Source organism: Bos mutus, chromosome 4 (genome assembly GCF_027580195.1).
Source record: "Bos mutus isolate GX-2022 chromosome 4, NWIPB_WYAK_1.1, whole genome shotgun sequence".
In the NCBI taxonomy this organism is placed as follows: domain Eukaryota; kingdom Metazoa; phylum Chordata; class Mammalia; order Artiodactyla; family Bovidae; genus Bos; species Bos mutus.
The window spans coordinates 75,234,941-75,259,096 of record NC_091620.1 but is presented as its reverse complement, the minus strand read 5'-3'; the positions used below and the strand labels follow the sequence as shown (position 1 = coordinate 75,259,096).

Sequence of the window (24,156 nt, the reverse complement as noted above, 5' to 3'; positions counted from 1 at the left end):
TTCCCTCACATGTCAGAAATTATGAAGGAAATTCCCATGGTAAACTATTTCCAGCCTGTCATATTAAGGAATAATTCATGTTGCTGGATTTTTTTTTAATTCTGACTTGTTCTCAGAGTTCATTCAGATTTATATAAAGCCACAATTCATAAACAAAATTACAGATATAAATTAAGATAACCATAGCTAAATATCTGAAGAAAGCTGTAGGTAGAAATAAATGATATCTTGCTAGTAGGATGAAATGTACTGACATCAGACAGCTTTTTGTTACATTGGTCAAAATTTCTGTGTTTTAAGAGGTTCAGAGAAAAATAGGGATACTGTAAAGTTGTTGACTTTAATCTGTACTGTGCAGCACTTGCCACTTGGAGCTGACTTAAATCTCTCTTCCATAGACTATTATGTGGCCGTTTACTTACCTGGTCATTTCTTTCATCTCCTTAACATTCAACATCCAGACCTGATCTGCCACAGTCTGTTTCTGACAGGTATGCCTGTAGTTTTTCCCTTGTGAACGTGGTCTCTTTGGGTTCATTTAAATGTTAATATTTATATTTGGGGGAGTGGGGTTCTTTTATTTACTGATCTACTTTTTTTTTTTTTGGCCAGAAAACAGTGAAGTGATTGACATGCTACCTCATAGTCCTTTACAGTCACTGTCAGGGTCTCTGGTCCTGGATTCACGTTCTGGAAAGCTCTACAGGGTGCTCCTCAACCAGTCGTATTTAGTGGAGTTCCTGCGGAGCGCCCGGCTGGACTGTGAGAGGATGGCCTTGCTTCACTGTGCACTCTCGCATGGCCGAGACCCACGGCGACTGGAAGCCAAGGTGGGAATATATAGCTTAAGTTTAGAAATTTGCAGATGGACAACCCCAGATGTATACGTTTCGTGGTTGAAATGAACAGAAGTTAGGTTTATTCGGTGACAACTGAAGTTTATCGTTTTTTGATCCTGACTTGAAGGTATTCTTCCCTTGCACTCTGCTTTTTTATGCACACAGACCTCATACTGGGAGGCATGTCTGTTCTTTTCACTATTCTCTTTTCCATACTGTGAGTGAATGTTAGCTCTATCAGTAACATTCCAAGGAAGTGCTCAGGAAAATAGAGAGTTTCTCAAATATCTACTTTTTCTCCTGGTCTGTATTTTGTGTATATCATCAAAAGGACTAAATCTATTTATTACACTTTAATTACAGATAGCTCACATTTATATTTCGCATTATAGTTTATGAAGCACTTTCATACATCTTACTGCTTAATTTTACAACTATTTGATGAAGTTGGAGAAACCCTTCATTAGACTTGATTGGGACCAATGGGTGGTTGATCAGTTGAAAAGAAGATATCTTAAATATTTTATTATCTTAACCTAAAACATGTAGATGTACATTTATTTCCCTATCTTTTGATGTAGATTGGTGGGCTGCCGTCTATGGGGTCACGCAGAGTCGGACACGACTGAAGAGACTTAGCAGCAGCAGCAGCAGCAAGGCCCATTCTTTGGCAACTAATTGGAGTTAAAAATTATTTTTCTTACATAAAACCACTACTAATGTCCTAGCTTTATCTGTACCTATAAGGCTCTTCCAGTTACTTTCTTTTTCTTTTCATTTTATTCTCTAAGGAGGTCAATAGTTTAAAGATCCTTTCTAAGCAGTTTGTATATTATCAGGCAGTTTTTCCTATTATAGTTGTCTCACACCTCAGTTCAGTTCAGTTCAGTTGCTCAGTCGTGTCCGACTCTTTGCGACCCCATGAATCACAGCAAGCCAGGCTTCCCTGTCCATCACCAACTCCCGGAGTTCACCCAGACTCACGTCCCTCGAGTCAGTGATGCCATCCAGCCATCTCATCCTCTGTCATCCCCTTCTCCTCCTGCTCCCAATCCCTCCCAGCATCAGAGTCTTTTCCAATGAGTCAACTCTTCGCATGAGGTGGCCAAAGTACTGGAGTTTCAGCTTTAGCATCATTCCTTCCAAAGAAATCCCAGGGCTGATCTCCTTCAGAATGGACTGGTTGGATCTCCTTGCAGTCCAAGGGACTCTCAAGAGTCTTCTCCAACACCACAGTTCAAAAGCATCAATTCTTTGGCGCTCAGCTTTCTTCACAGTCCAACTCTCACATCCATACATGACCACTGGAAAAACCATAGCCTTGACTAGATGGACCTTTGTTGGCAAAGTAATGTCTCTGCTTTTGAATATGCTATCTAGGTTGGTCATAACTTTCCTTCCAAGGAGTAAGCATCTTTTAATTTTGTGGCTGCAGTCACCATCTGCAGTGATTTTGGAGCCCCCCAAAATAAAGTTGACACTGTTTCCACTGTTTCCCCATCTATTTCCCATGAAGTGATGGAACCGGATGCCATGATCTTCGTTTTCTGAATGTTGAGCTTTAAGCCAACTTTTTCACTCTCCACCTAGTTTTTTAATAAGTGTTTTTAGAGACATGTCTTAGAGTCTTTCCCAAACATTCAATTTTATTTGTGTGTGTGTGCCTGAAAATATCTTTATTTGACCTTTACTTATAGCAGGAAGTGAGATTTATATTGAGAGTTTTGAGGGGAATAACAAGAGAAGAAATGATGATAAGGACCATTACCAGCAGCCGTGCCAGCATCCCAGGCTCATAACTGCTGGGGAAAGCTGCGCTCCTTCTTTAATGATCATTTAACTGAGTATAGATATGAAGTTGATAGTTACTTTCTCTTATTTAGAAAACAGTAGAAAAGGACCCAAAGCAAGGGAGCCCTCTAAGTGCATGAATGGGCAGAGCTATGGAGAAGGACTGGCCAAAGAGACCTTCTGATCACCAGCTATAAGAAGCTCAACAAAAGATTCTTTTAGGGCCATAACTCCTGCAGTAGAGGCAGTCCGTGTCCCTGCACACTTGGCACCGACAGGGTCCCTGCAAGCCAAGCAGCTGCACCTCCTTCACGTTCAACCCTCATTGGGGCAGAGCTGCCACAGGCAAAAGAAACAGTCTTACGTTTGTGTGCACAGGGTTGCTTCAGTCATGTCCGACTCTTTGCAATCCTGCAGACTGTGGCCTGCCAGGCTTCTCTGTCAGAGAGGGTGTTCTCCAGGTAAGAATACTGGAGCGTATTGGCCAAGATTGGTTGCCAAACCCTTCTGCTGCTGCTGCTGCTGCTAAGTCACTTCAGTCGTGTCCGACTCTGTGTGACCCCATAGACGGCAGCCCACCAGGCTCCCCCGTCCCTGGGATTCTCCAGGCAAGAACACTGGAGTGGGTTGTCATTTCCTTCTCCAATGCATGAAAGTGAAAAGTGAAAGGGAAGTCGCTCAGTCGTGTCTGACTCTTAGCGACCCCATGGACTGCAGTCTACCAGGCTCCTCTGTCCATGGGATTTTCCAGGCAAGAGTACTGGAGTGGGGTGCCATTGCCTTCTTCCCAAACCCTTCTAGAGCACCGTATTTCCTACTACCCTAGTCGCTAACCCCCCCTGAGCTCCTGGTGCTGCCAGAACTCCTGTGACCCAAGCAGCTGCACCACCTCCAAACCTGGCCCTCACAGGGGCAAACTCAAGCCCTCCAGGGCAGCCTCAAGAGCTAAACCCCAGTGGAAGACACACATGTAGAGGCAGAAATAAAACCACAATTGAAACCCAGGGGCAGTGTGTCTAAGGAAGAAGACCCAAAACCTTCCCACCAGCTGTACAAGCTGCAGATTAAATCCACACAATCAACTAAGCAGACTCTATGTCTATGGAATATATAAAAGGCCATTGAGAGTGCCCACAAAAGACGACACACTAGCTCTGATAGCTATGGACATTGGAGGCAAGAACACACAGGAGTAGGACCAGATTAGAATTTGAACAGCCCCCACAGCAGGTCCAGAGATCAGCACAGTTTTGGAGGGGATCCTAGGGAGGGGACTCTGACAGCAGTGACTCAAGAAAAACATTTATTATTATTTTTTGACCTGTTCTATAGATTCTTTTGGATTGTTTTTTCTTTTTTCCCCCCTCTGTTGTAATTGTTGATTCTATTGGCACTAAGAAACTCAATTAAGCTTTTGAGCTTTTTTTTTCCCCCTCAGTCATATTTTTTATTGTTGTTATAAACCTCTGCCTCTACACTGGGCTTTTGCAGTTCTGTGGAGTTTTCCTCTTTTTTTTCTTTTTTAATTTTAATTTTTTAAATCTATTATTATTTTCTCTACATTTATTTCTTTGTTTGCTTTTCCTACTGTTCTTTTCCCCTTGCAGTTAATCATTAACGTATATAAACACTTATATGTTATATTTAACATATCTACATTTAACATTATCTACCTCTATTTAACTCTGAATATCTATTCTTTCTTTCTTTTCTTTCTCTCTTTTCTTCTAAACATATTTGTTACTTTTATTTTCATTGCTTTATTCCCCAGTTGTCACTTTGCTTTAGTTTTGTTTCCCAGTTTGTGCTTTAATTAGTGTTGTTCTGGTAGATAAAATTTTTGGTTTCCTTTGTTCACTGGGTCAATCTATTGTATTTTATTTTTGTTGAACTGTTTTGATTTTGCTTATGGGTATATATGTATATGTGTATATTCAGTCACATTTTCTATTCTTGTTAAAAACCTCTGCCTCTACAGTGGGCTTTTGCAGTTTGTGGAGTTTTCCTTTTTGTTCCCTTTTTTCTTTCTTCTTCTGTTTTTTTTTCTCTTTTCTCTTTTTAATTTTTTTTAAACCTATTTTTTCTACATTTATTCCTTTGCTTGCCTTTTCTTCCATTCTTTTCCCCTTGCAGTTAATCTTTAATTTATATAAATCTTCTTCATCTACCTCTGTTTAACTGCGTATCTATTCTTTCTTTCTTTCCTTTCCTCTCAACATATTTGTTAGTTTTGTTTTCATTGCTTTATTCCCCACTTGGCACCTTGCTTTAGTCTTGTTTTCCAGTTTGTGCTTAAGTTAGTTTATATTTTAACTGGTAAATATAATTTTTGATTTCCTTTGTTCACCAGATCAATCTACTGTACTTTATTTTTGTTGGACTGTTTCCACTTTGCTTATGGGTGTGTGTATATATATATGTGTGTGTGTGTGTGTGTGTATTCCATTATTTTAATTATTATTTGCCTGATTTTGTAACTGCCATTTGTCTGGGGTTCATCTTTGGTTTCTTGTTTTTGGATATTTGTTTTAATCTCACTTAATGCCATAACAAACCACTTGTGGAATCTTTGTTCCTGACCAGAGATTAAACCCTGAGCCTTTGGAGTGGGAGCACTGACTCCAAGACCCTACACTACCAAGGAACTAACCCTAGGGAGTATCAAATAGTGAGAACTCACACAAAGGAAACTACTTGAATACAAGACCCAGCATCGCCCAACCACCAGTAGCACCCTGTGCAGGATGCCTCATCTAAACAACAAACGAAACAAAAGTACAAACTCAATCATCAGACAATAGGATTACCACCTCACTCAGCCTTGCCCATCAGAGGCAAAACAAACAAACAAAAACTCAGCACAAATCTCACCCTGCATGAAGCTCACACAAACCACTGGACCAACCTTCAGTTCAGTTCAGTTCAGTTCAGTCGCTCAGTCGTGTCCGACTCTTTGCGACCTCATGAATTGCAGCACGCCGGGCCTCCCTGTCCATCACCAACTCCCAGAGTTCACCCAAACTCTTGTCCATCAAGTTGGTGATGCCAACCTTAGGAGGGCAGAAACTAAAAGGAAGAAAGAATTCAACCTTCTTCAAGGAAAGAATTCAACTTTCCTTGAAGCCTGGGAAAAGGAGACATCAAACACAATAACTTTTAAAAAAATGAAAAGGCAGAGAAATACTGCACTAATGAAGGAACAAACTAGAAACACAGAAGTCCAAATAAATGAAGAGGAAATAGGAAAATTACCTGAAAAATAATTTAGAATAATGATAGTAAAGATAATCAAAAACCTTGAAAACAAAATGGAGAAAATGCAAGAATCAATTAACAAAGACCTAGAAGAGTTAAAGAATAAACACACAGAGAGAAACAACTCAATTACTGAAATTAAAAATACTCTAGAAGGAATCAAGAGCAGAATATCTGAAGCAGAAGAACGAATCAGTGAGCTGGAAGATAGTGGAAATAATTTCTGAAGAGCAGAATAAAGTAAAAAGAACGAAAAGAGCTGAGGACAGTCTCAGAAACGTCTGAGACCATATCAAATGCACCAACATTCAAATTATAGGGGTTCCAGAAGAAAAAGAGAAAAATAAAGGGTATGAGAAAATTTTGGAAGAGATTATAGTTGAAAATTTCCCCAACATGGAAAAGGAAATAGTCAATCAAGTCCAAGAGGCACAAAGAGTCCCATATAGGATAAACCCAAGGAGAAACACACCAAGATGCATACTAATCAAACTAACAAAGACTAAACACAAAAAAAGAATATTAAAAGCAGCAAAGGAGAAGCAACAAGTAACATACAAGGGAACCCCATATGCTTAACAGCTGATCTTTCAGCAGAAACTCTGCAGGCCAGAAGGGAATGGCAGGATATATTTAAAGTACTGAAAGGGAAAAATCTACAACCAAGATTACTGTATCTGGCAAAGATCTCATTCAAAATTGATGGAGAAAAAAAGCTTTTCAGACAAGCAAAAGTTAAGAGAATGCAGTGCCACCAAACCAGCTTTACAACAAATGTTAAAAGGACTTATACAGTCAAGAAATACAAGAGAAGAAAAAAAGATCTACAAAATCAACCCCAAACAATTAGAAAATGGCAATAGGAACATATATATCAATAATTACTTTAAATGTAAGTCATTAAATGCTCTAATCAAAAGACACAGACTGGCTGAATGGATACAAAAACAAGACCCATATATATGCTGTCTACAAGAAACCCACTTCAGACCTAAAGACACATATAGACTAAAAGTGAGAGGATGGAAAAATATATTCTATGCAAATAGGAAGCAAAAGAATGCTGGAGTAGCAATCCTCATATCAGACAAAATAGACCTTAAAATAAAGAAGATTACAAGAGATAAGGAAGGACACTACATAATGATCGGGGATCAATCCAAGAAGAAGACATAACAATTGTAAATATCTATGCACCCAACATAGGGGCACCTCAATACAAAAGACAAACACTAACAGACATAAAAGGAGAAATTGACAGTAACACAATAATAGTAGGAGACTTTAACACCCCATTCACACCAATGGACAGACCATCAAAACAGAAAATTAACAAGGAAACACAAGCCTTAAATGATACATTAGATGAGATGGATCTCATTGATATCTTCAGGACATTCCATCCAAATGCAGAAGAATACACCTTTCTCTCAACTGCACATGGAACATTCTCCAGGATAGACCACATCTTGGATGACAAATCAAACCTCAGTAAATTTAAGAAAGTTGAAATCTTATCAAGCATCTTCTCCAACCACAATGCTATGAGACTGGATACCAATTACATGAAAAAGACTGTAAGAAACACAAACACATGGAGATTAAACAACACGTTTCTAAATAACCAACAGGTTACTGAAGAAATCAAGACGTAAATCAAAAAATGTCTAGAAACAAATGACAATGAAAACACAACTCAAAACATATTGGGTGAAGCAAAAACAGTCCTAAAAGGGACGTTTATAACAATACAGTCCTACCTTAAGAAACAAGAAAAACATCAAATAGATAGCCTAATGTTACACCTAAAACAACTGGAAAAGAAGAACAAAAAAACCCCCCAAAATTAGTAGAAGGAGAGAAATCATAAAGATCCAAGCAGACATAAATGAAAAAGAAATGAAAGAAGCAATAGTAAAGATTAATAAAACTAAAAGCTGGTTCTTTGAGAAGATAAACAAAATTGATAAACCCTTATTAAGAAGAGATGGCAAGAATACACAGAAGAACTGTACAAAAAAGATCTTCAAGACCCAGATAATCACGATGGTGTGATCACTGACCTAGAGCCAGACATCCTGGAATGTGAAGTCAAGTGGGCCTTAGAAAGCATCACTACGAACAAAGCTAGTGGAGGTGATGGAATTCCAGTTGAGCTATTCCAAATCCTGAAAGATGATGCTGTGAAAGTGCTGCACTCCATATGCCAACAAATTTAGAAAACTCAGCAGTGGCCACAGGACTGAAATAGGTCAGTTTTCATTCCAATCCCAAAGAAAGGCAATGCCAAAGAATGCTCAAACTACCACACAATTGCACTCATCTCACACACTAGTAAAGTAATGCTCAAAATTCTCCAAGCCAGGCTTCAGCAATATGTGAACCGTGAACTTCCTGCTGTTCAAGCTGGTTTTAGAAAAGGCAGAGGAACCAGAGATCAAATTGCCAACATCCGCTGGATCATAGAAAAAGCAAGAGAGTTCCAGAAAAACATCTATTTCTGCTTTATTGACTATGCCAAAGCCTTTGACTGTGTGGATCACAATAAACTGTGGAAAATTCTTCAAGAGATGGGAATACCAGACCACCTGATCTGCCTCTTGAGAAATTTGTATGCAGGTCAGGAAGCAACAGTTAGAACTGGACATGAAACAACAGACTGGTTCCAAATAGGAAAAGGAGTCCGTCAAGGCTGTATACTGTCACCCTGTTTATTTAACTTCTATGCAGAGTACATCATGAGAAATGCTGGACTGGAAGAAGCACAAGCTGGAATCAAGTTTGCCAGGAGAAATATCAATAACCTCAGATCTGCAGATGATACCACCCTTATGGCAGAAAGTGAAGAGGAACTCAAAAGCCTCTTGACGAAAGTGAAAGTGGAGAGTGAAAAAGTTGGCTTAAAGCTCAACATTCGGAAAACGAAGATCATGGCATCCGGTCCCACCACTTCATGGGAAATAGATGGGGAAACAGTGGAAACAGTGTCAGACTTTATTTTTGGGGGCTCCAAAATCACTGCAGATGGTGACTGCAGCCATGAAATTAAAAGACGCTTACTCCTTGGAAGGAAAGTTATGACCAACCTAGATAGCATATTCAAAAGCAGAGACATTACTTTGCCAACAAAAGTTCGTCTAGTCAAGGCTATGGTTTTTCCAGTGGTCATGTATGGATGTGAGAGTTGGACTGTGAAGAAGGCTGAGTACCAAAGAATTGATGCTTTTGAACTGTGGTGTTGAGAAGACTCTTGAGAGTCCCTTGGACTGCAAGGAGATCCAACCAGTCCATTCTGAAGGAGATCAGCCCTAGGATTTCTTTGGAAGGAATGATGCTAAAGCTGAAACTCCAGTACTTTGGCCACCTCATGCGAAGAGTTGACTCATTGGAAAAGACTCTGATGCTGGGAGGGATTGGGGGCAGGAGGAGAAGGGGATGACAGAGGATGAGATGGCTGGATGGCATCACCAACTCGATGGACATGAGTCTCAGTGAACTCCAGGAGTTGGTGATGGACAGGGAGGCCTGGCGTGCTGCGATTCATGGGGTCGCAAAGAGTCGGACACGACTGAGCAACTGATCTGATCTGATCTAGCCAGACTCATCAAAAAAAAAGAGAGAAGAATCAAATCAACAAAATTAGAAATTAAAAAGGAGAGGTTACGACAGGGCAGAAATACAGAAGATTATAAGAGACTATTATGAACAACTATATGGCAATAAAATAGATAACCTGGAAGAAATGGACAGATTCTTAGAAAAGTTCATTCTTCCAGGGCTGAAGCAGGAAGAAATAGAGATTATGAACAACCCAGTTAGAAGTACTGAAATTGAAGCTGTGATCAGAAATCTCCCCAAAAAAACAAAAGCCCAGGACCAGATGGCTTCACAGGAGAATTCTATCAAACATTTAGAGAAGAGCTAATGCCTATCCTTCTAAAACTCTTTCAAAAAATTGCAGGGGAAGGGACCCTTCCAAATTCATTCTACAAGGCCACCATTACCCTGATACCAAAACCAGACAGACAACACACAAAAAGAAAACTACAGACCAGTATCACCGATGAACATAGATACAAAACTCCTCAACAAAATTTTAGCAAACAGAATTCACCAACACATCAAAAAACTCATACACCATGATCAAGTTGGGTTTATTCCAGGGGTGCAAGGATTCTTCAATATACAGAAATCAATATGATAGACCATATGAACAAATTGAAAGATAAAAACCATATGATCATCTAAATAGATGGAGAAAAAGCCTTTGACAAAATTCATCAACCATTTATGATTAAAACTCTTCAAAAAAGTTTGAAAAGTACATAGAAGGAAACTAACTCAACAATAGTAAAGGCCATCTATGATAAGCCTACAGCAAACATTATTCTCAATTGTGAGAAGCTGAAAGCATTCCCCCTAAGATCAGGAACAGGACAAGGGTGTCCACTTTCACCACTATTATTCAACATAGTTCTGGAAGTCCTAGCTACAGCAATCAGAGAAGAAAAAGAAATAAAAGGAATCCAGATCAGAAAAGAAGAAGTAAAGCTCTCACTGTTTGCAGATGACTTGATACTGTACATAGAAAACCCTAAAGATAGTATCAGAAAATTATTAGAGCTAATTAGTGGGTTTAGCAAAGTTGCAGGATACAAAATCAATACACAGAAATTACTTGTGTTTCTATATACTAACAATGAAAAATCAGAAAGAGAAATTAAGGAATCAATCCCATTCACCACTGCAACAAAAAGAATTAAATATGTAGGAATTAACTTACCTAAGGAGACAAAAGAACTGTACACAGAAAATTTTAAGACACTGATGAAAGAAGTCAAAGATGACATAAACGGAGAGACATTCTGTTCCTGGGTAGGAAGAATCAATATTGTGAAAATGACTGTTCTACCAAATGTAATCTACAGATTTAATGCAATCCCTATCAAATTACTAATGGCATTTTCCACAGAACTAGAACAAAAAATTTCACAATTCATATGGAAACACAAAAGACCCTGAACAGCCAAAGCAGTCTTGATGAAAGAAGACTGGAGCTGGAGGAATCAACCTTCCTGACTTCAGATTATACTACAAAGCTACAGTCATCAAGACAGTATGGTACTGACACAAAAACAGAAATACAGACCAATGGAACAAGATAGAAAACCCAGAGATAAACCCATGTACCTATGGGAACCTTATTTTTGACAAAGGAGGCAAGAATATACAATGGGGCAAAGACAGTCTGTTTAACAAATGGTGCTGGGAAAACTGGACAGCTACCTGTAAAAGAATGAAATTAGAACACTTCCTAACACCATACACAAAGATAAACTCAAAATGGATGAAAGACCTAAATGTAAGACCAGAAACTATAAAACTCTTAGAGGATAACATAGGCAGAACATTCAATGATATAAATCAAAGCAAGATCCTCTGTGACCCACCTTCTAGAATAACAGAAATAAAAACAAAAGTAAGCAAGTGGGACCTGATTAAACTTAAAAGCTTTTGCACAGCAAAGGAAAGCACATAAGCAAGGTGAAAAGACAGCCCTCAGAATGGGAGAAAATAATAGCAAATGAAATAACTGACAAAGGATTAATTTCCAAAATATACAAGCAGCTCATACAACTCAATGCTAGAAAAACAAACAACCCAATCAAAAAGTGGGAAAAAAACTTAGACAGACATTTCTCCAAAGAAGACATACAGATGGTTAACAAATACATGAAAAGATACTCAACATCGCTCATTAGTAGAGAAATGCAAATCAAAACTACAATGAGATATCACCTAACCCCAGTCAGAATGGCCCTCATCAAGAAGTCTACAAACAGTAAATGCTGGAGAGTGTGTGGAGAAAAGGGAATGCTCTTGCACTGTTGGTGGGAATGTAAATTGATACAGCCACTATGGAAGACGGTATGGAGATTCCTTAAAAAACTAGGAATAAAACCACCATATGACCCAGCAATCCCACTCCTAGGCATATACCCTGAGGAAACCAAAATTGAAAGAGACACATGTATCCCATTGTTCACATGCCTTGCTTTGTGTTCCTTGTCATGATTTGTCTTTCATCTTTATACCAACTCTTTGTCTCTTGGAGCTGTATTTTGAGCATTTTATTCTTTCAGCTTTATCTTTTTTTCAAATTGGAGTATAATTGCTTTACAGTGTTGTGTTAGTTCCTGCTGACAACAAAGTGAATCAGCTATACATATGCTCACATCTTCTCCCTCAGGAACCTTCCTCCCACTTCCTACCCTAGACCTCTAGGTCATCACAGAGCACTGAGCTGAGCTCCCTGTGCTGTACAGCAGCTTCCTACTAGCCAAGCACTCAACTAACCAACCCACCAGTATTCTTTTTGTATACATATTTCACTTGTCTGGGGTAATATTTTATTAATATTTAAATATTATTTAAATGGTTGTTTCAATATTTAAATAATATTTAAATTTAATAATATTTAAACAATCAAATATTTAAATACTATCAATTAATAATAGTGTTAATAAGATAACTAGCATGAGTATGTTTGGAAATAAGAACAACTTATTGGCAGGAACAGAAATGTGAGAGGCTCCATGGCTAGTCAGACCTCATAGCATCAGTTCTAAGGTTCAGGAGCAAAGAGTTTTGTTTCTGCAGCAGGATGTTATAGAGGTTGATTGAGAGAATCGTAGATATAACAGGAATTATACTGTCCTTGGGAAGACAGCATAGCCATGCTGACAACAATGAAATGGTGTGACTGTGCTGAAATTCAAACCCAGGTCTGCTGCCTCCAAGCTCAGTGGTTGAGTTCGGTTTTCTCCTGTATCCATAGCTCTTCACGCCATTATTTCGCTGTTATATATCCTACTCTAGCAAAAACAAACACTGGATTCAAGAAGACTTATTTGGATCCCAGCCAAGGGCGTTTATTAAAATGATGTATGAAGAGGACCTCATTTATAGTGCTGTTTTACCCACGCAGCTTTGTGTTATGTAGAAGTGAGTGTGTTTCTAGGCAATTCTAAAATAGATATCACACTTTAAAAGATTCGTACATATCTTGTACTTCTTTGGTGATGGGAGGACATGGTTTAGATTTAAATACCAACGGAATTGTCTTCTTACTTTTTAAAGATTATTCAGTGGATTTCTGAGAACATCTCTGCCTGCCATTCATTTGACCTCATTCAGGAATTTATAATTGGTAGGTGTTTCTGATGGTGCATGTTAAATTGAATCCATGATTCTTTTGCTTAAGGGAAAGCGGTAAATTGATAAGGCCTCAATATGTCAAAATGTTGGATAGGAGCATTTTATTTTTAAACTCTATTGTAGTCAGCAGCTAATTCTCTTGTGGTTTTGCAAGAAGCTGTGACTCTTTGGAGACTGATGGAATATAAGACATGATCTTGATTCTATAACCTTGTTAGTGATTTTTTTTTCCAGTAAAAAGTAATGCTCAGCATTGTGTTGGCTGGTTCTGTGTGAAGTGATATAATGTCATTTGGACAGATGTAAATGTCAAATAATTTTTGAAATTGTTCTCAATGTAAAAAGTAGAACCTGAACATTTTAATCAGCAGACAGAACCATGATGATTAGCCTTTTGAGAATGAAGAATAAGGCAATGAAAACTTTTGTTGGTTTGCTTGTTTTGGTGAATTACAAAGTCTACTGCCTGTTCTTCATATTAAAACATGTCTCCCCCTCCCCAAACTTACTCAGCTTCTTCATATTGGAGCATTTATCCAGAGACAAGTAACATGGATAAACTTTTGCCGTATTCCTCACTGCTCACTTGGGATACAGTAAGTTAACACTTTATATATTCCTTGTGTAATTAAAATTGATTCACAGTGGGTCAGTTGTAGGACATCCTTGTCTCAGTAACCAAGGCCGTGATTTCATTTCTATTTTGACTCATAAGAATCTGAAAGTGAAAGTGAAAGTCACTCAGATCAGATCAGATCAGATCAGTTGCTCAGTTGTGTCCGACTCTTTGCGACCCCATGAATCGCAGCACGCCAGGCCTCCCTGTCCATCACCAACTCCCGGAGTTCACTGAGACTCACGTCCATCGAGTCAGTGATGCCATCCAGCCATCTCATCCTCTGTCGTCCCCTTCTCCTCCTGCCCCCAATCCTTCCCAGCATCAGGGTCTTTTCCAGTGAATCAACCCTTTGCATGAGGTGGCCAGTCGTGTCCAACTCTTTGCGACCCCGTGGACTATACAGTTCATGGAATTCTCCAGGCCAGAATACTGGAGTGGGTAGCCATTCCCTTCTGCAGGGGCTCTTCCCAACCCAGGGATCGAACCTCATTGCAGGTGGATTCTTTACCAGCTGAGCCACAAGGGAACCCCAGGAATACTGGAGTGGGTAGCCTACCCCTTCTCCAGCGGATCTTCCCAACCCAAGAATCAAACTGGGGTCTCCTGCATTGCAGGCAGATTCTTTACCAACTGAGCTATCAGGGAAGCCCCCATAAGGATCTGAATTGGGGATTTCTGGCAGAAGAAAGACAGTGAATCGTTACTGTTGGCCAAATGTATTTAACATAAAACTCTAGAATTGAAGGAGAAGATACAGTGTATGTGTTACCCTTCCTACTACCAAGCAGAATGAAGCTTCTATCATCTTCAAATTGTTTTAGTTTTTAAAGATTTTTTTAGCAGTGGAAGTATATGAAAATAATCTTAGGATTTTATAAATGAGCAGCGGCTGGACCACTGCTGTTACTCAGAGCCATTCTATTTACTTAGTAGATTAGCACCTTCATAAGCTTTTCCCCCAGCCTTAGGAAGAAAAGCTGTGATAACTCTAGAGTGTCAAGATCAGTTAAAGTCAGTAATCTTAAGCAAATTCACCCTATTCATCGTTTTCTTCCTGTTGGTCCAGACTCCCTTCCTTTTAGTTGGGAAGAAGTGTTACAGGAGAAAACATTGTTCATTTTCTCTTGAATGTGGTTCAATAAACTGAACTTTGTTGGATCAGAAGTGAAAACCACGTACAGGGTGCCCCTGAAAAAGGTTCTGCCTCTCCTCCTTACATGTTTAGATGTTAAAACTACTGTGTGCTTACTCTTGAGGCAGAGGTTTGTATCAACAAGGCATTTAGAAAAATAAATTTATTTCAGGAGACACCGGAAAATAAGTACTAGGATAAACTGTAACACTTCCCATTTTGTTTTAAAACTATCTAAATTTAATCCTTTAAAAAGGCCTTTCAGATGTGTTTGATTTTTAATTTTTTTGGTGGTGGCCCTGTCCTGCAGCATGTAGGACCCTCGTTCCCCTCACCAGGGATCGAAGCTGTGCCCTGTGCCGTGGAAGCATAGAGTCTTAACCGCTAGGGAAGACTTAATCACGTCTTCCAGCCAGGGAAGTCCCATGTTTGATTAATTGCTAAATTTTTGACATTCACAATGGAAGAGTTTTCCCAAAGGCCCTTTCTTCTTGTCTCTCACTTAGAGTTGTTAAACTTTCATGCCTCGCTGTGAAGTTACAAGGGAAGATCTGAGCTTGTTTCTTCTCCAGGTCCTCACTGTTTGAAGAACAAGGGTTCTTCAAACGTGCAGACTGTGTGGTAAGGTGGCAGGAAGTTTGCAGGTTAACCCCCACCTCCACCCTAGCCAGAAGCAGGAAATGTACATTTCAGCTTCCTCCCCTCACCACCAATGCTGGCTGTCACTATCTGTGTTCAGTGTCTGGGAGACTAAACAGGCCCTCTAGTTCCCAGGGTTGAGAATATGTTAGTTGGTTGTTGTGTGACTGTCACCCTGACAGACAGTTCTTCACATTTGTGTTTCTCCTTTTTTGTGGGACAGAGGAACTTTGTGGACATACAGAGTGACATCAGGAAGTCCTATGAGAAATACAATATGAAAAATATGAAAAAACCCAGTTAAACCACTGCACAGAGCTTATTTTAGGGTTTACCACGTTGCTTTAAAGTTCTTGTGGTTAGAGTATGTTACCTTAAAGGTCTCTCCTAGTTCTGAAATTCTGTGATCCTATGATTTGATTTTAGCATTGATATAAATCATTTACTGTTCTCTAATCTGCCTATGCTCTTAATGCTATACCCTTAATAAATACCTGCCACAATAGAAAATTTTAATTCATACTTCTATTACTACATCTTTTTTTTTTTCAAGAAGCACATTATTTTATTTACAGTCCCATTGTTTTATATGTACATTTATGGGCTGTCCAAAAGCACTTCTTTTTTTAAGCAATCCTGGAAATTTTAAATACTCTAAGCGGCTCCTGAAGATCAAGTTGTCAAATTCCTCATCAAGGACAGCCTTAGGTCATCTTCACGTTTCCAGATAGTTAAGTATTCAGTTGGCAGCAGTCTATGCTTCCAGTGTCCATCTTTCACCTGCGAGGATGGTGATACTCATTTCTGCCAAATTCTGCACCATGACATAGTTATCAAGATCTACACCTGAAATGGCACTCTCTCGTTGACCTGATTTCACACCACGACATGGTCGGCATTACATGCTGTTGCACGGTGAAGCCTTTCCCTTTCACACGCACAAAATCCCCTCATTAGAAATTCCCTGACACACAGTCAATGAACTCAAAAGCCCCAACCCCCATCGCCCCGTCTCCTGGCATGGAAAAGCAGACTCAGGGCCGCTTGGAGCCTCCAGAGGTCTCAACAACGTGCCAGAGGCCAAAGCAGGCCACTGCCCTCCACACGTTCATGTGCCGGGAGCATCTTGCCTGGCTCGGTTGCAGCAGCAGCCTTCCAAGACTCAGGGAGGCCATAGGGTCCTGCCCGGCGCCCGGGCCCTCAGAGGGCTGGCTGCTGGACGACCCGAGCCATCCGAACCTCTAGCAAAGAAACATCACCACCGAAAGCCGAGGCCAGGAAGCTACTACATACTTGTATTACTATATGGAAATAGATTATTTCTGTAAATAGCTGAATTGGATTTTTTAAGATACTAGAAAATATTGTGCTCTTACTCATAGATAATCCTGAATTATGCTTTGCAGACAATGAGGCCTGTTGTGCCTATTTTAAGATGCTATTTATAGCCTAAAACTGTAGTGAAATTTCTGTTCCTGAGTAGTGATAAGTGAAGCACATATAGATTCTTAAAACAGGCTTTCTCCTGTCAAGTGAAGATCTCAGTTGCTTGAATGTTCTGGAGGTTTATTTCTCCATCCCTGTGATGCTATTTTTCTCAGGAATATTGTATGTCAATGAAACTCAGGACATTTGAGTTCTAAACAAATACCAGATTTTATTTCTATTTTCCCATATATCATCTACTTTTTTTTTAGGAAGTGAAAGAGGAATTGACTAGTTGAGAGACTAATAACAACAAGGAACCACTCTTTTCAAAATAAGTGGCAATTTTGGCAGTTTATCTTTTTGTTTAAATTTCTGTTGTAATGCTCATGAGTTAGAAGAATGTTATTATTTGGATTTCCTGATATGAATTGCCTCTTGCACATTTGCCATGGTGATTGTGCTGTATAAATCTTTATGGAGATCTCTTATTTCTGAAATTATGTTGGAGGATGAAGTGCAGAACAGTTTTCCACTGAAGTCAAAAAAGAATCCCATTAGTGAGATGGGGATCAACTATAATATATTTAAATGAAGGGGAAGAGGGAGAAAGGAGTAAAAAAAAAAAAGTGTCCACCTTATCATCATACTTGATGGTGCAAATGTAATTTGCCTCCTTTGTTCTTAAATGGAAATGTATAAATAATACATTATTCTGTTTCTTTATAGTAGTCTTATTCTTTCCTTTAGTGATACTGTCAACTATCATAATTGTAACTTTACAGAATATTTCCTTCCTGAGGTAAGAGATAGGTTGTGTTCACTAGTATTTATAAACCCCAAGGTTTATTTAAAGTAGAGGTTAGCAAACTGGGAGCTGCCCTCAGCTTCTGTGTGCACAGAAAACACTTCCTGCAGGCTCAGGCTGGTGGTAGTTGATAGTTCAGCAGTTGTGTGTGTGTTTCCCCCTCCACAGGAAATTCCTGGAATAACCCTTGTGACAGAAGAGATTCCGTTGCCTCTTATGAAGGTAAGTGCTTACAGAGAGACAAAAGCCCAGGCCTGCATGGCTTCCTTGCTGGCCTCTACAGTCACCTGCCCCAAACGTCATGGCGGTTCCAGAGGGATTGTAAACTATTGGGGGAGGGTGGGGTGACGGGTAAGGCTGGTTGTCTAGGCAGTCCTTTGTATGTGGTAGTCTCTAAGGATGGTATCAGGGCAATTCTTAGGAGTGCTCTTTAAAGAGGGAGGTTTTCTGAAGACAGAGAATATGAAGCATGTAGAAGTCATACTTTCCACTGTGCTTGAAGCCGGTCCACGCTGGAGGAAGTCCTGTAAATTTTCTCTAGAGGACCCGAGAGCTGTGGTTTTTTTTTTTTTCACTTCACTTACTTTGTCACCCCCTCAACACACACACACACACACACACACACACACACACACACACCACAGAATCTTAAAACCATTAAGTAACCTGGGCTGGGATTATCTAGTTTCCTTCTGGTTCTGAGAACGGGCTTTCTGCTTCTTAAGAGTGGCCTGTTTGGGCTGTCTCTGTGGTCTCAGAGCACCTTCTTCCTGCCCGCCAAGTGACAGCGTTAGTGTCTCTCTACAGGCTGGTGGTTTCACAGGAGTTTCTAAGACAATGGGGAGGGTGGGGTAAGGTGGGTGAGTAGAAAAGAATGTGTATGTAGTTAAAAACTGGGGAGTATTTTAGCACAGTTTCCTTGAAGCTCCTTTGTTGTTTTTGGCACTGCCTCCTGTTAATTATAGCTTGCTGTGTGCTGGGAAATCTCAACTTTTGGCAGCAGGCAGCCCAGTGTGCCTCTTGGTATTTACATTTGATTCTTTTGATTCCATGAAGAGCAGGCCAGGCCCAGGAAGCTGGGGGGAAGCTGTGGGTGTTTGAGGTCATGCTGATGCCCTGGGGGTGAGAGAGGGCCGACTGGGGCAAGTTTAGCGGTTCTTGGTTTTGGCCTTCAAGCATCCTTTAAGTGGAGATGGATGAGAGAGGTTTCTAGGCAGCAATGTGGGACAACTTTGAAGTTCTACCAAAGCAGGAAAATGATGCAAAAGAAAGGTTTGATTAACAGCGTAAAAGATTCTTATTAAGAACCTCCATCTTCTCATTTTCTTGTTTTTGCTTTTATCACAAGTTCAACAAATCCAGAATGTGTTTAATGGACACACAATAAACCAGTGAAGGAATTTTTAGAAGAGAGCAACGTCACCCACAGTTCTTTAATTTCTAACATAACTGTCTGTTTGCCCCATTTCCTCCTGGTCTTTGTCATAGGTGAGCATATTTTGCCTAGTAGTACTGGCCATCTAGTGATATTTAATAAAGATTATGAATTACAGTTTATCACGCACATCTTCATGTTGGTACATAAACTTCATAATTTTCATAATTATGATTTCTAATGACTCCATAGGTTTCCACTGTGTTGCTGTGTCTTAGTTTACTTAATCATTCTTCCATTTTGAGACATTTAGTTTGTCTCTAGCCCCCACTGAAAAAATTATTTTTGCTATTAAAAATAATTTGGCAATGAAAACTTTTATGTAGGTTTTTTTTGGGGTGTGTGTGTGTGTGTGTGTGTGTTATTTATTTATTCCTCTAAGGTTAAATGCCCAGGAGTATTACTGAGTGAAAGGCCATGATAATTTTTAGAGCCTTTGATTTTTATTGCCAAACTCATATTCAAAAAATGTTGTGATAATTTACAGTATTATAAGGGATTTATGAGTTTTATCAGTTTTACTATAACCTTACCAACATTGTGTATTTTCACTTTAAAAATTAAGTATAAAACACTGATGGGAAGGCTCTCAAGATTTTTACGCATCGATTTGTTCTAAGAATACAATTTGTCTTTGCTTGGGAACAAGCTAGCTTATTTTCGCACTCTCTAACTTTGTGTGTGTGTGTGTGTGTGTGTGTGTGTGCACATGTATAAAATTATTTTTTTATGTAGTTCATTTATTTCCTTCTGTTATTCACTTTGCCTTTTCCTCCCTTTTTTCTACTCTCCCCTAATTGTCTTTAGCATTTGGCTCTGCAGAGAGTTATTTCCCATTAACTGTTGCCAAACATGCTTGGGAGTTCTTCTGAGATGCTACATGTTTTCATATACGAGTCAGAAGTATTACATAGGACAAGTTTGAGCTGTAGATCTCTTCACTGTCGTTTCCATGCAAACAGGATCCATCAGGGAAGCCATAGGAATGTCAAGGGATTTTCCCTTGGACTCAGGAGAAGATGGTACTGGGTTTGGTTTGGCCAGCTCCTGCCCCTCTCCCCCACCCCCATAACTTATCAAATCTTTCAGTTCACAAGACTCTTGGCCCTCACAACTCTCATTTGTTTCTCCATCTCTGCTTGCATAATACCTCTCACTATAAGCAGCTGCCTTTGACCTACTTCTACCGCAGGTCCCAGCCCAATTATATTGCAATGGATCTTGTAGTAGCATATCCCCACTACTTTTCTTCCCTCCCTGGCCTGTTATGTGACTATTCTTGCAGCTTCCCTGATGGGAGTTAGCTCTGAGCACCCTTAACCTGAATCACAAGTTACCTTTCGGAGGTGTGCTTGCTGCTGGATTTTCCATGAGGCCCAAGGGACCCCTGTCTGCTCTGAGCACGCTTGCTTCCATTCTGCTTGTAAGATGACTGCCCTGATAAGGAGTCTGGAGAAGGAAGGACAAAACGAAACTAGACGAGCACTTTCCGTCTGGTCTTCATGCAAGTAATTTTAGTGTGAAGTGGAGTACTTTATAAATGTTTAATATATGGCCATCGAATTTAATTGGTTTATACCAGTTTATCATCTGAAAGACAAAAGCTTTCCTTTATAGAATGGTTTCCAAAAGAATTTTTTTAAATGAAACAGAAAGTATATTAAAACAAGATCTGCACCTTAAAATCTTAAAAGGAATGTCATCGAGAATGGCCTGCCTAAGAATGATTTAATCCCTTCCACAGGAAGTCATGTAAGAATTAAAAAAAAAAAAAAGTAGAAACAATAGCTTACTTGAATATCAAGAATGGAGAAATGGAATATTTTTATTAAAGTATGTTTAAGCCAGACATCTTTAGTTTCATTTTATACAGTAAGGAAGGCTTTAATTTAACCATTTGTGTTGTGACTATTAACTATCTGACCCAGAGACTGGGAAGGAGAAGGACTTCAAGCCCTTTCCCAGTTATGGCCACTCCAAGTGAGGGGGCTGCTGCAATGTCCATCAGGGGTCTGGATGCCCCTGAGCAATTGGAGAAAGAGTGGTTTTCACTTGATTATGCTTCTTCTCTTAAACACTTAAAAAGTGTTTAAAAAATACTGTTTTAATTGGGCAAAGCATGAACATAATTAAGCTTTTAGTGAGGCACAAAAGACACCTTTTTCCTTGACCCTTCCAGTGCAGATGGCCACCATCACTTGAAGAAAAGGTTTCTTAGCAATTCAAAGTGTTGAATCTTAACAACTTACAGTTTTTAAAAATGAGAATTGTTGCTTTGACAACTGTGTAGCATTACCAAAAATGTCAATTGGTTATGAGTGAGATATTGACTTTCCAAAGTTTAGTTTGTACATATGCGATCTTGTGATATAACTAGAAATATATATTTCATCTTCTTCCATGATTCCTGGCACAGAGCTCCTAAAATCTTTGTGATTTCCTAAGTGATAAGAACTATAGGGAGATCTTTTGTTCCTGAAATAGCTCCAGAGCACAAAGGTGAAAAGAAGGTCTTATTATTCCTAACAAGCCCCTTTCAGCCACACCTGAGTTTGTCAGTGAAGTTACTTTTGGAAAGCACCTAAGGGCGGAGCTGGTTGCCAGTAGAACCGACCATGTGATTAGAGGGTTGGCCCTTTCAGCCCTCTACCAACACCACCTTCCAAGGCTAGAGTGGCTAGAGATAGAGTTCAGCACTGATGGCCAATGGTTTAATCAATTGTGCCTGTGTGATGGAGCCTTCATAAAGAACCCTGGTTGAAAGGTTTCAGAGATTTAATGGGTTGGATGAATATATGGAGGTGCAGGGGTGGGGGTGGTGCACCTGAAGAGGACATGAAGCTCAGAGCCCATTCCTGCCCTATGCATCGCTTCAGTCTGGTTATTACTGAGTTGTATCCATTTATAATCAACTGGCATATAGGCAGTAAACTGTATTCCTGAGTTCAGAACCACTGTAACATATTATAGAACCCATGAAGGGGGCGCTGGGAACGTCGGATTGATACACAGTTGGTCAGAATCACAGGTAGCAACCTAGACTTGAGATTAGCATTTGAAAAGGGGGCAGCCTTGTGGGACTGAGTCCTCAACCTGTGGGGTCTGAGATTGTCTCCAGATACTTGTAGGACACCTTGCTGGCACTGGAGAATTGATGAATGTGGAGGAAAAAACCCACACATTTGGTGACCAGAAATGAAGAATTTTGTGAATAGACTGTTGGAGAGAAAAAACACAAGTTATTCCTGTATAGTGTATTTTTAGAGGCAGAGAATTATGGCAAGTTCAGTTAAGATTGTAGAAACATAATTTTTTAATGGTCCAAAGAAACACTACTTGTTAGAGACAGCGCACCAGCCTGGAAAATTTATTCTTGTCATTATCTGTAGAGATGGGAGTACCTTCAGTTTACTTCCCAGATATTGAAATTGAGGAACAGACCTGATCAAGGATTCCTATTTTTCTTCCTCTTCTGCCAGTCATTCGACTGTGCTGTTTTTGTTCATAGTTTGGTTGAGAAGATAATGTTTAATTCTTAAGGTTGACAGTAGAAAACTATCTTAGCATGGGCTTTCTTAAGATACATGTTGATCGTGAGATGTAATAGTTTAGAGCCATATTTAGGAAATTACATTAAAAATTACATCCCATTAAAAATGAGTACTACCCAGCTGGGAAGAGAAGAGAGATATTTTTACTAAATGTTGGGAAGAAGGAGAAAGTCCACTTGCAAATTGGAGAATTTGCACATACAGCATGTGGTCTTCCTAGCAGGAAGCCTCAGGAGTTAAAGTCACTGTCCTCTGTATGGCTGGCCCTGCTTAGAGCATCTTGGCCTAGTAACGTACCTTGCTAGCTTTATGGACACATAGATGTTTCTAGTTTATTCTGTTTGTACTGGAAGTAGTGGGCCACTGTGTTTCTCTGGGCTGCAAGTAAAAGCTGATACTGAGATAGTATCCACTGAAGAGACAAGTTTGATGCTTTACCTCTACTAGTTGAGCCCTGGCATGAAGGATGAGGTTGGCTTCCTCTTCTGTTAAAGAAGATGCTGGTTAATCAGCAGTTGTAGGATCAAAGCCAGAGGGCCTTTAAGAAACGAGAGGCAGATATTTTTTTCCTGGCAGTAATTTGCAGATGAGCCAATAAGTACCACAGTGTTTTGTTGTTTTTTTTTTTTCCTTTCTTGGTACTTCTTTTTTAAAGAGAAAAAAATCAAATTTATTTCCCACATAAATGGGAAACAGTCTGTTAATATAACCCTTTAGTCCTTTTTTTCAATTAATATTAGTTTTGGTGGGCTACATTTGGTTAATTATTTCATGTCATCCTAAAAGTCAAATTAAGATTATTTCTCAAAAAGAGACTTGAAATAATTCTTCTTCCTTTAAAATCAAAATGTAAAACTGTCCCTTGTATAAGGAAATGCTCCTGGGTTATTCCTTAAGGATCTGACGGCTTCTAACACCAGAGTCTCCCAGAAGTAGCTAAACTCATGGGTATGATAAAGCATTTTTGTGTATTTGAAAGCATTATAAGCTCTTTTCAAGAAGCTGGCAATGTGCTTCTTAGATTGTTGTGGCTTTTCCTTTCCTATTGTCCCTGATGAATATGGTGCTTAGTACTCAGCTAGTGCCGTAAATGCTGGCTGACAGAGAGGAGTGTCCTTCTGTGCTCCCAGGCTAGCTGGTAGGGTGTGATTGTGTAGCTCCCACGCCCTCTTCCCCCCATACTGTGTAACAACAGCTAGCATTTTACCTTGGTGCTTCTTTTACTCTCTGGGTCAAGGAATGTGCTGGTGTTACGTTGGCATTTGAAGATTCTTTGAAGGTTAGATTGAACCTCCTCTCTAACCCTATCTCCTCTTATGTCACAACATAATTGCAAGTCTTCAGGCAGGTGGTTCTTCATCAGCCTTTAAGCCAGAGATGTAGATGAAAACCTTCGAGAGTGGGTAAGAGACTGACATGACCTGGATGTGCTCAAGCATGTTCT

At 39.6% G+C, this 24,156-nt stretch overlaps 1 protein-coding gene across 1 annotated transcript in view; it reads left to right on the top strand.

The window, feature by feature from the left end:
• GSAP (gamma-secretase activating protein) overlaps window positions 1–24,156 on the top strand; it is a 99,671-nt gene that overhangs the window by 47,232 nt on the left and 28,283 nt on the right. The window contains exons 15-19 of the mRNA XM_070369669.1: window positions 399–491; window positions 613–830; window positions 13,026–13,095; window positions 13,617–13,699; window positions 17,895–17,948. Of these exons, the coding sequence (XP_070225770.1) occupies window positions 399–491; window positions 613–830; window positions 13,026–13,095; window positions 13,617–13,699; window positions 17,895–17,948 (518 nt within the window). The remainder of the gene's footprint in view (window positions 1–398; window positions 492–612; window positions 831–13,025; window positions 13,096–13,616; window positions 13,700–17,894; window positions 17,949–24,156) is intronic.